General features: G+C 31.4%; 1 protein-coding gene and 1 long non-coding RNA gene across 2 annotated transcripts; both read left to right on the top strand.

The window, feature by feature from the left end:
* The first annotated feature begins 2,847 nt into the window (after positions 1-2,847).
* Positions 2,848-10,520, top strand: LOC114274848 (calcium-dependent protein kinase 11). The gene is made up of 7 exons (XM_028216834.2): positions 2,848-6,739; positions 7,532-7,675; positions 7,804-7,956; positions 8,072-8,187; positions 9,167-9,334; positions 9,430-9,654; positions 10,194-10,520. Exons 1-7 carry the CDS (start codon positions 6,148-6,150, stop codon positions 10,329-10,331), a joined length of 1,536 nt encoding a protein of 511 aa, XP_028072635.2. The 5' UTR covers positions 2,848-6,147; the 3' UTR covers positions 10,332-10,520.
* A 695-nt stretch (positions 10,521-11,215) lies between these two features.
* On the top strand, positions 11,216-14,502 carry LOC145822721 (uncharacterized). Its single transcript, XR_014364402.1, has 3 exons — positions 11,216-11,268; positions 14,062-14,135; positions 14,235-14,502. It is a non-coding gene; the product is annotated as an uncharacterized LOC145822721 (long non-coding RNA).
* The last annotated feature ends 829 nt before the right edge of the window (positions 14,503-15,331 follow it).

Here is a 15,331-nt window from a genome sequence, read left to right as displayed (position 1 = left end):
AATTATTTATTTTTAATAATATTGACACTATTGTTCTATAAAATTATTACTTGAATACTTATATATATATATATATTAATTTTATTTCTATCGAATTATAAAAGTATAATTATCATATAATAGTTTTATATGATATATATTAACTTGTAAAATAGTAAAATAAATACTCATTTTGATATTAAAAATAATATTAAATTAGAAGAAGAATTAGTAACATAAAATTAAAAATAATTCTAACTATTTAAATTTCTTTTATATTCATTTGAAAAATAAAAAATATGTAGAAATAGAAATTATACAAAGTTTATTAAAAAAATTAAATATACAGTTCCAATTGGTAGCTCGAAAACAATACGGCTCGAATGGCCTGAGTCCAAAATGAGGCATTTTGGAAATTTTTTTTTTTTTTTTTTCTTTCTCTGAAGAAAAAGATGAGGAGACAAGAAAGAGAGAAAAGGAAACTAGGGAACAGAGAGAGAGAGAGAGAGAGATACACATCATCATCAACAACATCTTCATCAACACATCATCATCATCAACGACAACATCTTCATCAACATCATCATCATCATCAACACATCATCATCATCAACAACAACATCTTCATCAACATCATTATCACAACATCTTCATCAACATCATTATCACAACATCTTCATCATCATCATCATCATCCATCGATTTTGTGAGATCCATATCCATCGATTTCAATCAAATTGATTGATTTCAAACCCTGAAAAAAGAAGAAGAAGAAGAAACTCAATGGAGTCTCTGGTGGAGTTCTCTCTCTCCTCTCTTCCTCTCTATTCTCTCTCTCTCTTCCTCTCTTTTCGTCCCTCTGTTTGTCCCTCTATCCTTCAGAGATCTAATAGTAAAAAAAAAAAAAAAAGGCCCAAAACAACGTCGTTTTGGGCAGTGAGCCATTCAAGCTGAAAGATTTTCGAGTTACGAATCATTTTTCTTAAATATAAATAAGTTGTAGTTGGATTATCATATAATAATTTTGTATGATATATATATATATATATATATAATTATAAGATTGTAAAATAAACACTCTTAATTAAATTAAAATATCAACTATATAAAAGAAATTCGACAATGACTAATCAAAAAAGAATTGCATAACAACATCTAAATTCAAAAAGAAAAAATAATGAAAACATCCAAACGATAGATACATCTCAATGTGTGAAGTAATTAATCATTTGTAATATGATGTCAAAACATTTAAAAAAAAAAAAACTTGTGAATTGTAATTATATAAAATAATGTATGAAATGAATTATAACTCATATATATAATCACTACAAAAATTAAGCAACAAATCTATAATATGGAATTGTAATTGGGTATAGAATAATGCACAGAAAAAATAAGAAGAAAAAATAATTTAACGTTAAAAAAAATCATAATACCCTTGAAAAAATTAAGAAGAAAAAACGTAAAACGCAAAATTGGTATTGAGTTTGTGGATTATCCTAATTTACAATGAAAAATAAATATTTGTCAAATAGACCCCATATAAAATAGGTAAAGTTAGGGTTTGTAGATTATCTCAATTTAAGATGAAAAATATATAAAAAAATAAATATTGTCAGAATCCATATAAAATAGGTAAAGTTAGTATAACTTAAATTAAATTTGGATTTGTGTAAAACTCTATATATAATTAAGAAAATATATGCTGATGTGGCTCTTTTGAAAAAAAGTAAGCCCTTATAATGTGACACCTAAACATGAGAAAAATACTACTTTTAATAATATATATGATGTGAAAAAATAAAACATTCAACTAACATTGTATTGTTGTTGTGTTGTTATTATTATTATTATTGTTATTATTTTGAAATAAAATAAGTAAAAGAAATTGAGAGCTGAAATATTTTTATAAAATTTATTCATTCTCTAATTTAATCCTCTTTGCTGTTAAATTTTGAAAATTTGTTATGTTGCTCTTTTCCATTTGGGCATGGCTTCTGTCCAGTCCTTAATCAGACTGGACCGTGCTGTTGGGCTTGTGGGGGTCCATCACGGGTCCCGTTTTGATAATCTGAACCGTTCAATGTATAGAACGCGTCGAGTACTATTTGCTTGTAAAAAATCACGTTAATCGGATATTGATAGCTATGTGATCAAATCAGTTTTGTATAAAAAAAATGGACGGTGAATAAATTAACGGTTGACAAAAATCTGTTTTGATCACATAGCTATCGATATCTGATCAACGTGATTTTTTATAGGCATATAGTTCTCGACGAGTTCTACATATTAAACGGTTCAGATTATCAAAACGAGACCCGTGGTGGGCCTTCACGGGTTCAACAGTACGTTCCAATCCGATTAAGGACCGGAGAGAAGCCATTCCCTTTCCATTTCATATTGATCTTCTCCATTCATCTTGTCCAACCTTCTAAAAAATATGTATGTATGTATGTATGTATGTCGAGAAGTAAGTTTTAGTGCTTTGTAAAATTTGATATTCTTACATACCTGCAATAAGAATAACAATAGTATAATTTTAAATTAAATTCCTTCCTTTGTTATGTATATATGTTACTAATGTGACACTGATTATAGATTTGGTAAACTTGCATTTTCTTTGGAGGCTATGAATTCAATTGCTAGAGACATCCAATAATTTTATTAACCGTTTTAAATAATGTGACATGCAGTTGTCTTTCCCTCATCTTTCACTGTAAGTTTCATCAATTATGTGATATTTGATGTTACAAATGTAAATAAATTACAAGGCTGTAATTTTGATATTTAACAAATGTTAAGCATTAATTGATATTGTCATCTAGAACCATCACATACCTCGGATTCCTGGCCATGTTTTCTTGAAGAAATAGTTAGAGTGGACTTATATTTAACAAATTCTAAGCATTAATTTATGTATTCTCAAGTCATGTCGACAACAAATTGCTACAATAGTCACCCGCGGATTGAGTCGTCCTCATATCGTACTTATAGTTTATAACCATTACTGTGTTTGGTTTGAATTTTTTGGATTAAATTTTTTAAAAATTAAATTTTTTGATTTTCGTATTTTTCTATTTTTAGTAAATATTTTTAAAATTTTAAACATTTTTTTTTATTTTTTTAGATGTACCTTACTTAGATATATCTAAAAAGTAAAAAATTTATGAAAAAATGTTTTAAAAAATTAATAAATACATAAAAATACAAAAAATGTATTGAATTCTCATTTTTTTTTGTATTTTTGGTATTTAGTGAATTTTTAAAAGATTTTTTTCACAAATTTTTTACTTTTTAGGTATATTTATGTTAGGTATGCCTAAAATTTTTTTAAAAAAAAATTGCTTAAAATATTAAAAAATTCCGTAAAAACAAAAAAATACAGAAAATAAGAAAGTAGAATTTTCTAAAAAGTATTTTTGAAAAACTCTAACAAAGCAAAATGAATAGTATTGCTGACATAATACATTCTTTCTTCCACTGTCATCAATATTTGCACAATAAGAAAACAATATTACAAAAGATTAGGAAAAAATTTAAATTAATTGACCATACCCCTTACTACAAATGGGAATACAAACACTTTGAGAATAATAATTTCAACCGAGAAGAACGAACATGCATCAATTAATAAAAGGACTGAACTTGTTTCACTTAAAAAATTTAACTTATATCAAAGTAAAAATTAGTTATTTTGCAAAGAAATCCAACCAGTTCATATATATTAATATGTGTCTTTGAAAAAGATTATGAAAATTTTACACAGATTAGCTAAATACATGATAAAGAAATTTAGGTAATTAAAAAATAATATCCAGAATTATGAACGAAGAACAAAAATAAATCAAAAAGGTTGTAAAATAGGGTTGATTGAGAGACAATACGATCGACTGTTTGGTTTCATAGTTAATATTATCATCGTTGGTTCATATATATTGAGTTTTCTCTACAAAAGTGAAGTACATGTGTAACATGCTTGGGAGTACCCGTACGTATTAAACAGTTCGGACTCTTGACTTCTTTGATCTAGTCTCACGAGTGCAATGTGAAATATAGATGAGAGTTCAGATTTGACAACTTTTATAGAAAATCTGTTTTATTACAAAATCTTTGCCAGAAATGGATTATATCACCAGATTTTAAAGTCGCTTCTTAATATTTTGAAAAAATTAAAAAAACCGTGATCTTAGAATATATTACAAACATGTTTTTGGAATCAAATGTTAAAATTCATTGGATCAAGCAATGTTTTTAAGAGTAATAAATTTAGCCTCCGTTTGAGAAGTGGGTTGACTTTTTGATTTTTTTGACTATTTTAGCCTGGGTTAAAAAACTTGGTTTGTGAAGGACTTTTTTGACTTTTTTTGTAAGAGAATAGTGTGTTTGGAAATTTCTTTTTGAATAAAACAAAATAATTGAGAGACAAATAGTTCTCTCTCTACACGCGTCACAGATCACGCATAGTTTTAAAACACAATTTTTTAACAAAATATACTTGAACATGTGAGTGTAGAACAAAAACATGATGAAAACAATTCAATTTTTAAAACGCTACTCTTAAATTTGTTTGTGAATTATTTTATATCAATTATTAATTGATTTAAAAATCATCTATTAAACTCCATGTTATATCATTAGCAATAAGTTTAGAGAGCATGCTATAAAGGGCTCTATCATTCAAAATAAAAATATAAAAGGGTAAATTATATTTTTAATTTCAATAATTTTGACTTCAATTTTATTTTAATTAAATAATTTGGTCATTCTACTTAAAATTCAATTTCAATTTAATCTTTTTATTCAAATTGGAATTTAGAAGTTGAAATTAATAATTTTGAAATACAAAAAAATAATAAAAATTCAAACGGATGACCAAACTAAAGCTGAATTTGGAATAAATAAATAAATAAAAAACAAAAATTGTTCAAATTAAAACAATATAAACTAAAGAGAAATTAAGTCAAACTAGGGGTAATAAAATATGGAAAACACTATGACGATGCGTACCATATGCACTTGTTACGTCTTTTTGTGATAAATGTTATATATTTTTTTGATAAAAATTATAACAATTTGTGATTCAAAAATAAAGTTACACATTTTATAATAATGTTACTTATTTTTATGATAATGTTACACAATTTATTATCCAAATATTTTTTAACTACAAAATATATAACAATACCATAAAATAAGTAACATTACAACAAAAATATATAACTTCATTTCTCAATTAAAAATTGTCATAACTCGTACCAAAAAAATATATAATATTTACTAAAAAATACATAATATATCACTAAAATAAGTAACAAGTTACATATACTACATACCACTTGGAGGGTATATCGTAGAATTTCCTATAAAATATAGTATATATATAATTTAGTCTAAAAAGGATGCTGCTTGCCTCTAGCTGGAGATCAGATTTGATAATATTGTTCGATCTGTGGAGGTTCATCATGGAGTCCCATTTTGATAATCTGAATTGTTCAATGTGTAGAACTTATTGAGTATTATATGTCTGTAAAAAAATTACGTTGATCGGATATCGACAGTTATATGATTAAAACAATTTTATATAAAAAATAAATGATTAACAAATTAACGATTGAATTGTACTGGACATGAACAAATTAACGATTCAAATTATCAAAAAGAGACCTACAATAACTCCCATAAACCAAAACAATACCGTCCGGTTCGATCTCCCACGGGAGGCAGGCTGCTCCATAAATAAAATATGAGGTATAAATGGAGCACCCAAAAAGTCAGCCCTACATGGTTACCAATCACTCAAGACGTGGCACGATCCTAGTGACAAATGGACCATCCATCACTGTACAAAGCTGAACCAGATGTGAATCCATCTCTCTCACCACATACCCCGCCAAATAGTCTAACCCACATAACAACGGCTTCACGTCCCCCGCCAATCCAAATCTATATCTCTTCTCTCTCTTTCTCTCTCTCATCAAACCGAAATAACAACCTAGAGATAGTGAGAGAGAGAGATATCCAAAATCATTTTTAGAAACATGTAAATCTGTGAACACCAGAAGAAGAAGAAGAAGCCATACAGCACAGATACAAACCCAACATTTTTGTGTCTTAGTTTTTGTTTTTTTGTTTTTTTGTTGTTTTTCCACAGAGAGAGAGAGAGAGATGGAATCTGAGAACACCCAGAAGCAACAAACAACAACAACAACAACAACAACAACAACAAAGAATCCAACATCAAAGGCTGCCACAACAGTCCTTCCTTATCAAACCCCAAGGCTTCGAGACCACTACGTACTTGGCAAAAAGCTAGGCCAAGGCCAATTCGGGACAACCTATCAATGCACAGAGAAATCCACAGGTGCCCAATACGCCTGCAAATCCATCCCAAAACGCAAGCTCATGTGCCGAGACGATTACGACGATGTCTGGAGAGAGATCCAGATAATGCATCATCTCTCTGAACACCCAAATGTGGTGAGAATCAAAGGCACTTATGAGGACAATCTGTTTGTTCATTTGGTGATGGAATTGTGTGCTGGCGGTGAGCTGTTTGATAGGATTGTGCAAAAGGGTCAGTACAGTGAGAGGAATGCGGCCAGGTTGATTAAGACCATTGTTGCGGTTGTGGAGGCTTGTCATTCTCTTGGTGTTATGCATAGAGATCTTAAGCCTGAGAATTTCTTGTTTGATACTCCTGATGAGGATGCTACTCTTAAGGCTACCGATTTTGGCCTCTCTATCTTCTATAAGCCTGGTTCGTTCTTCTTCGCTTCTCCTCTGTTTCCTCTGTTTTTATTTTCTCATTATTGTTTCTTTATTTATTTGTTTGTCGTTATTTATTGTATTAATTTTTGTCTTATGTGTTTTCGGAAACAAATATAAATGTTCCAACACACCAATCATTCTCATTTTATTTTTAAAAATTTGAAATCAACTTTTTGTGATTTCTAGAAAGTGGGTTTCATTTCCTTGCCAAAACATTTTATTAATTAAAGGGAAAATGATACCAAACAACATACAAAAATTTCTTTTGTTTTTGTTTGGTTTTGAGGTTTTTTTGGATGGGGATTATTGGGTCATTTTCTATATAGAGATTGATGGTCTTGGTTAATTGCTATTTTTGTTAAACTTATTTAGTCAATTTCATTGTTTGGCATTAAATTAAGCATAATGATTTACCATCTTTTTTCATTAAACTTGATTTTTCAACATTACCATACTTTACATCTAATAAACTTGCAGGTTAATGTAGAGCAAAACATGAGCTAGCATGATTGTGGGTTTGGTCACAATGCCAGAGTCCAATTTGTTAACTAGTCAAATGCATATGAAGGAGCCTAATCAATATTAATTATAGTTTAAAGTTGATAATATAATGCATATTGGCTTCTTGATAAGATGGAACACAACCTACCTTTTATATCCACCTAATGTCAAATTCTTAAATTGTACTAGGTCACATATGAATTTCTGATTTATTTATATTTTTGGTAAAAATATATGTTTATATGAACTTCTGTTTGCCTTTTCTTTTTTTTCCTTCCAGGGCAATACCATTCTGATGTTGTTGGAAGTCCCTATTACGTTGCTCCTGAAGTCCTGCATAAATTTTATGGACCTGAAATAGATGTATGGAGTGCTGGTATTATCCTATACATCTTATTATCTGGGGTTCCCCCTTTTTGGGCAGGTACGCTTCTTGATGATATTTGGTGTTCTACGGTGGAAACTGCATTTTTCTATAAAATGATATTCTTGTTATGTTCTTCATTATATTCTTGGACTAATGATGCATTTGTTTTTTGTTTAATATTGCAGAAACTGACGCGGGTATCTTTAAGCAGATTTTAAAAGGAAAATTAGACTTTAAATCTGATCCATGGCCTCAGATTTCCGATAGTGCAAAAGATTTGATACAAAAGATGCTTTGTAGGGATCCAAGAACAAGAATAACTGCTCATGAAGTCCTATGTGAGTCATACCTTGTTATTTAGCCAGGATAGTTCTTTTAAGCTTGTAGTGGTTGCAATGCATAGCTCTTGCATTTCAGTATTTTTCATGACATCCGAATTGGTAACTCCACCAGGTCACCCATGGATCGTGGATGACAGATTGGCCCCCGACAAACCTCTGGATTCTGCAGTTTTGTCACGCCTGAAGCAGTTTTCAGCCATGAACAAACTCAAGAAAATGGCTCTACATGTATGTTTTTGTTAATTTGTTTCCTGGTTTCCTTCTAATGCAAATTTTGCAAGCATAGATTTCATAAATGCTATGAACTTTGTTTCCCACGGGTACAAGGAAGAATCCCTTAGCTGCTAAAGAATGATAAGTATCTCAAATTATATACTGACAGATATGAAAGGTAGAATTTTCAAGGTCAATAATGCTGTGGTATGTAGATGAAATGATTGGAAATTGGAATCTAATGTTAATAGTCCTGAACATGAGACTTTTAAGTGATCCTAGCGTGCCATCAATGTCAGTGATAAAGAGGTCAGTGCAGGATTTTGTATTTAAATATACTTAATTCTTTGTGCATCCTGAAAATAATTACAAATGTAGGAGAAGAAACAATTTTGAGTATTTTAATATAGAATATTTTCTTATATTTTAATCCTAAAAGAAGCTCAGCTCTGGGAGTTTCAGACAGCTCGACAACTTGAAGAAAATATTCTTCCTTTTCACATCAGGAACAAACGAGGCATATTTTGCAGGCATCAAGACCTTTTTGGTAATTTAGAACTAAAAATATTGCAGTATTGTGCACCATATGTTGATTATGTAGAAAATCTTTAAATCCCAATTATAGTTTGGAAATTATTTTCATTGAAGAAATAATATTGTCAATAAAAGAGCTTATAGACTGGCGAAGATTGAAAAGGAAGTTGTTATGCATTTAAAACACATTTTTCCTCATGTTTTACGACTTTTGTCATCATCACATCACTAATATTTATCCTACTTCTGTGGAATCACGTAGTGTAAAACCATAAAATCGGATTATAGAATCAATCTATACAATCTTTGATTACACAGATGATAGAGTGGTAATGGTACTGTGCACCTGTATTTTTTTTACACATTTGGATTTGGTTCTACAGTGGAAAAATCACACTATTGTGTTGATACATTACTTAAATATTGCATCGATTCCTTACACTCAAAATATTTGCTGCAGGTTATAGCACAAAAACTTTCAGAAGAAGAAATTGGTGGTTTGAAACAGTTGTTTAAGATGATTGACACAGACAACAGTGGAACCATAACATTTGAGGAACTAAAGGCAGGTTTGAAAAGGGTTGGCTCTGAGCTGATGGAATCTGAGATCATGTCCCTTATGAATGCGGTAAATAGATCCATGTTTGCAGTAGTTTTTGCATTTTCAAATCATTGTCTGGTTAAATCTAGAGTTTGCTTACATTTAATGAGAAACTTTGACAGGCTGATATTAACAACAGTGGAACAATTGACTATGGTGAATTCCTTGCTGCCACATTGCATTTGAATAAGATGGAAACAGAGGAGAATTTGCTTATAGCCTTCTCCTTCTTCGATAAGGATGGCAGTGGTTACATAACCATTGATGAGCTTCAACAGGCTTGCAGAGACTTCGGTCTAGGTGATGTCCAATTGGATGAGATGATTGAAGAAATTGATCAAGACAATGTGAGTCACTCTGATTATGTCATACTCCGCGTTTATAGTTCAGTTAGCATACAACCTTCGTTTGCTATTCATTTCATTGTATTGTTGACATTATGGAATTTCATTGATATTCAAAGTCCATAATGCTGTGTTTGGTTGGGGGATTTGAGGAGGGATTTGGAAAGGAAAAAGGAAAAGGTGTGTGAAACTATGTGAAATGTAAGTATATTTTTTTCACATTTCACCTACCTTTTCCATTTCCCTTTCCAAATCCCTCCTCAAATCCCTCAACCAAACACAGCATAAGGGGATACACAGGTAGACTACTGCTTCTAGTAGCCTTTGCAAACTGATCTCTCTCTCTCTCTCTCTCTCTCTCTCTGTGTATACTTTTCTTGTGGGATTATAAATATTTAAGTTGGACCACTCTTGAATCAACAGTTATTGCCTGAAATTCCACCAGTTTTACCTTCTTAAAATCTAGATAATAAATTGGAAGTACATGTCTTTCATAAAATGTGGATCTAACTGTTGTTACTATGCTATATATCATTTGACAGGATGGGCGTATAGACTACAGTGAATTTGCTACAATGATGAGGAAGGGTGATGGTGGAATTGGCAGCAGAACCATGAGAGGCAATTTGAACTTCAACTTGGCAGATGCTTTTGAAGAAAAAGCCAAATTGACAGATTAGTTTGAAGGTCCATGTTTGTATAGTTGGTGAACTTGTGTCTGTGTAAGAAAAATACACTGGTTAAAAATTTTATAGTTCTGATGAATTTTTTGTTCATGTTTATTTTATTGATATTCACTCCTCTGTAGTCTTTGATAAATGAGGTTTCCTCAGTATTAATGTATTTCATAGTTTTCATTCTTAGCATCATCTATTAGCTTCATTATCCCAGCTGAAAAGCCACCGAACAAAAATGGCCAAGCTAACAGTTTAATTTTATTCGATTCAACTTTGGGTTATACCTTCCTTTTCTCTTTCTTTTTCCTTTTTAAATCAAGACAAAAAATTATAAATGGGATCTAATACAGATGGTCACTTTAATGGTTCAATGATGAAAAAGTTTTAAGTAAAGTTGAATAATGATTTGGCCTTTTCATGTCACACCTTACTAAACGTGTTTGTATTATTAGAGGATGTGATTTGTCGAGATGGCAAGTATTGTCCACCTCCAGTGTTGTTATTGTTCATTGCCTAATCAAACTTGTGATGGAAGTGTTGCATAATATATCTTATGCCTATATTAATCTAACCACACAATCGCATGTCTATTGTGTTACAATTTCTCATAACTATAATAACTATAAATCACAGTCAAAATTAATTCTGTCATAACCAAGTGACAACTCCCAATATTCATACTAATACAAACATTATAAAAATAAGAGGAGAAAAGAGATAATCCATTAATTCATTAACTAATTAATTAATTATGAAAAAAAAAAGGAGAGGAGAGGAGAAAATATTTAATGATTAAAATGTGTTTTGAAAAAAAAAAAATCCAATAATAAAAAAAAAAAAATTGATAGATACATGTAATTTATCTTTTTTAACAACTCAACGGATCAGATTTTTATCCAAAGAGACCGAGAAGGGGTAGAGAGAGCTCTGTTCAAACATGGTGGGTCTTTTCTTGTGTGCTTCTCTCACAACGAGACTACTATTCCACAATCAAACTACCCCAACCCTTTCTTCTTCTTCTTCTTTTCCTTGTGTGCTATTTCTCTACTTAATTTGAGACCGCTATATGCAATTTTAAACTATAGTTGTAGCTTACCCAGATCAGATAATTTTGACTGCTGTTTGAATTCTTAGAGGAATTGTATAGTTCTATGTTAAATCTCCCAATCATCACTCAATTTCACTCGGATTTTGAGCAAAGCTTCATTTGATATGAACTCCAATGGCAAACACCAATTTTCTTTTTAAAAATTCCCATCTTATCACAAGAATGGCAGTTCGCTAAATGATAAACTTCAAATGAAGCAGATATAGCCTTTGAATTGAACATTTGAGTCAAGATTTAAGTCTCCCTCCATTTGGGTATTTAGTACGAGTTTGAGTCAGAGTAGAGAGGTGTTTGGGGTGTTTTTTTCAACTCAAATTTAAGTTTGAGTCAATATTTGAGTAAGGATTGGAGACGCCCATATATTGCTTTTCCATATATGTTTCTAGAATAATGTTGGGGTCACTCAAATACCCTTTTTTACTGTTATTTTACATTGTTAATGAAAGCCTTGTTGTATTTTGTGATCCAGATGTTAATTTTAGATTATGTGTTTTAGAGTGGTTTTGTAGTTATCCATATAATGTATATTCTTCTTGTTGAGTAAACTTGTGGTTACCCATGTGATTATCTTTTTTGTTTGTAACTCATGATCTGGTTTGCTGTTTTTGGCAATTGAGTAGATTGGTTCTTGACAATATATTATTTTTTCAGGGCTGTTTGTTTACACTGAACGGTTTAAATTATGATTTGATCTAATGCTATAATGGCCTTAAGGTTTGGAATTTCAATTATTATCTATCTGGTCAAATTATTTTTTTGGTTATTCGAGTATGTTAAGGTTAGAATTTGTTCATTACTTCATTTACAATGTTTTTACTATCTTTTGGTTTCTCGATTGTTTTATTTTTTTATTTCTTTTGACAGTTGGGGAATTTGGAGTTTATGAAGGCTAAATTCAATTACTGATACATTTCAGGAAATTATTTAATGATTTGTTCAGCAATACAAGTAAGTTTGTCCTGGCGTATGTTTTTCCTCCCCCTAATGATGAACTATGTGGTCTATTATAGTGGTGGGTTGATGGCAGGGGACATTTTGAGACTCTAGCTCACAAAAATATTAAACAATATGAATCAGTTTTTTTAAAATGGTCGCTTGAGTGGTTTGACGTGGTACGAGGCAATACCTTTTTCATAAGATGTTCTCTTAAGCTTTTGAAAGGGTCCTGATGTTGATATCCACTCAAGTTATTCAAGGAATTCCTTATATGACCCATTTTGGCAACTTAGTGGACCTACTATTATCCTCCTATTTTAAAAGAAGTACACCAAGTTTAGTCCCATTGAATGGGATCTGAGAGGGGTAAATTGGGTATAAACTTAATTTTTGGCAATATTTTAAATCAGCCACCCTCAAGTTCGAACATATAATTTCAAGATTAGTATGCCAAGTTTAACCACTGAATCAATGGTCCCCTTTTTAGTATGATCCTTTTATTGATTTAAAATTTTCTTTGATTCCTATATGTGTGCGCACGTGCGTGCACGCACAGTATGTGTTGGACTGACCTCTCAGACTAGATGAAAACTTTCATGTTCATGTGTCAAACTTGGGCAGACCAATGGTAAATTGGACCAAAAAACTGCCATTAGATAATAGAACAATTACTACCAAGGCAATCTATTTTTAAAGGGGCAAATACTATTCAATAGTAAGCCTTTTCCAAGATATATATTATATATGGTTTAGAGCTATCAGCTTTGGCATTGATTAAAAAGATTAAGAATTGAATTTCTACGTCTCTATCTTCAGAAAACTCTCCTTTTCTCTCTTCTTTTCGTTGGCTTCTTCCCATCTCTTCTCTTCTTCCCCTTCTCTCTTTATTTTTCTTCTCTGCAGAATGTTTTTCTGTTCTGCATCCGTTGAGGTTCTTATTGTCATTTGGGGCTTTGGAGAAGGTACTAAGAATTATTTCAGGATTGTAGAAGGTGATCTCTGGATATATTTAGAATATATTATGGAGTTAATCGATCTTAAGGATATGATCTTAATTGCTAGGTGATCTCGGGAGATATTTCAGAATATATATTATAAGGTTTATTTTGATTTCTGAAAGAAGTGTTGATTAGCTTCCTATCATGCCAAAGTATACAGGTGCCAGATCCTAGTTGCCAACATTTGTCAACATATCACTATAGTCTGAGATTAATTACAAGACAATGTTGAGGAAAATTATATACATTATACCAAATCAAAATAAACTAAAGAGAGGTCACAATTTGAGAGCATGGCTTGCAAGCTACTAAAAAGGTTTGCAGTAGCAACTGCCAAGACATTTCATTTTAAGGATAGGAAACAAGGCCTTCGCAACCAATTGTGGCAATAGCAATATAGTGGGCAATTGTTTTCACCCAATATAATCTTATGAGAAACTGTGTTTCTCGGTGCATGTTGTCCATATTGTATATTACCATTTAATGTTTCTATCAATATTCTGGGGTAGTGTGGCTTGGCTTCCTGAAGAAGACCCTTGTTACATTTCTTCAAGAATCAACAATATGTCATTTTATATGGCCTGAGTCTTTTAGTTTTGGCTGTGTTGTTTTTCCGTATCTCATTGCTATGTGTAGCTGTGTTGCATTTTGATTTCTCGGCAGGTTATTCTGAACAAGGTTTTACTGGTAGGTACGAAAACAAGTACTTACATTGGACAGCCAGTGGTGCCTAATGCAGCTGTACATGCTGTAGTTGAGGAGCAGGTAGTTCACTTTATTAGTATTTTCTCCATTCAATATTTAGATTTCATTTTTTTATCTACTGCCTCATTCATGACATATACCCCTTCTAATTCTATGTAGGGGTTAAATAAAAAAGTGACCATGTTAAGTACAAGAAGAAGAAGGGCTATAGAAGAAACATTGGTCCTCGTTAGGTATTACAGAGTTCTTCATTTGTATAGACAGGTTAATTATAACATTAGTTTTAAAAATTCTTATTTTCGAGCCTTACAATGGGGAGTGTTCACATTTTCTTGGTGGTTGCATCAATGCACATTATGACTTGTGGCTTTTGTGGCATGGCGTGAAGGATTACAAGAGATGTAATATACAGATGAGGAAATTAATTGCTAGAGAAAACTCTTTGGGATTTTCTTTTTGGAGGTTCAGAGGATACTGGAAGAACACTATAGTGGCTGCCCCTCCTCTCTGCTCCTTTTCAGCTCTCCAATAACAACCCCCCCTTTCACATCTCCTCTCTACTTAGCAATCTCCTCTCTACTTAGCAAGCTGAAAACTAATAATTAAAAATCAGAAGATAAAACACCTCTCTTCGTGCTTCCCAATGATTAGCGCTTCTTTCTTTTTTTTTTCCTACTTCATAAGCTGTAAGCAAAAAGTACCCCAAACAGCCCCTATCTCATATTTTTTTTTTCTTTATATCTGACATGTTTACTTTTTTTCTTTTCTTTTTTTTTTCTTTTTTTTAAAAAATTTTTTAAATTACCCTTCCAAAGTAGCACACATTCTTTATGATTGTGGATTAATCTTCATCCAATTCATAGAATTTGCCTGGTGAATATTTTCTCACTCCTGTTACATTTGATCATCTCTTTTTTGAATTACTTTGCAAAGTTTGCATGTTTGAGGTTATATTTGTATCAAGATCTCCATAATTTCTTAGAACTATTTGCATAACCCTAGTGTTGCATTAAATACTTGGGAACATGTTCTGTTATCTTATGCTTATTCATGATGGTGTATGTGGCCTCGTACTCGGATAAGAATAATGGGCATCAGAGGGTATGAAAGCACGCCAGTGGCACTGGCGTGACACTTGCGTAGTCCTACATGGACTTTGTTAATTTCAGGCCATGCAATGACTTGCATACAAGAGATTCTTTTTCTCTCCGTTCTACTTGTATGTTGTTTCTTGGGAGGAAGTGTATTTTGTACAC

Source organism: Camellia sinensis, chromosome 3 (genome assembly GCF_055761805.1).
Source record: "Camellia sinensis isolate YWXY chromosome 3, ASM5576180v1, whole genome shotgun sequence".
Classification (NCBI taxonomy): Eukaryota; Viridiplantae; Streptophyta; class Magnoliopsida; order Ericales; family Theaceae; genus Camellia; species Camellia sinensis.
This window is presented reverse-complemented; position numbering and strand designations above follow the sequence as displayed.

Coding starts and splice junctions, on each gene's coding strand:
- LOC114274848 (XM_028216834.2), top strand. CDS start 6,148: ATGGAATCTGAGAACACCCAGAAGCAACAAACAACAACAACAACAACA. Junction 9,335..9,429: donor TCATGTCCCTTATGAATGCG/GTAAATAGATCC, acceptor AAACTTTGACAG/GCTGATATTAACAACAGTGG. Junction 9,655..10,193: donor AAGAAATTGATCAAGACAAT/GTGAGTCACTCT, acceptor ATCATTTGACAG/GATGGGCGTATAGACTACAG.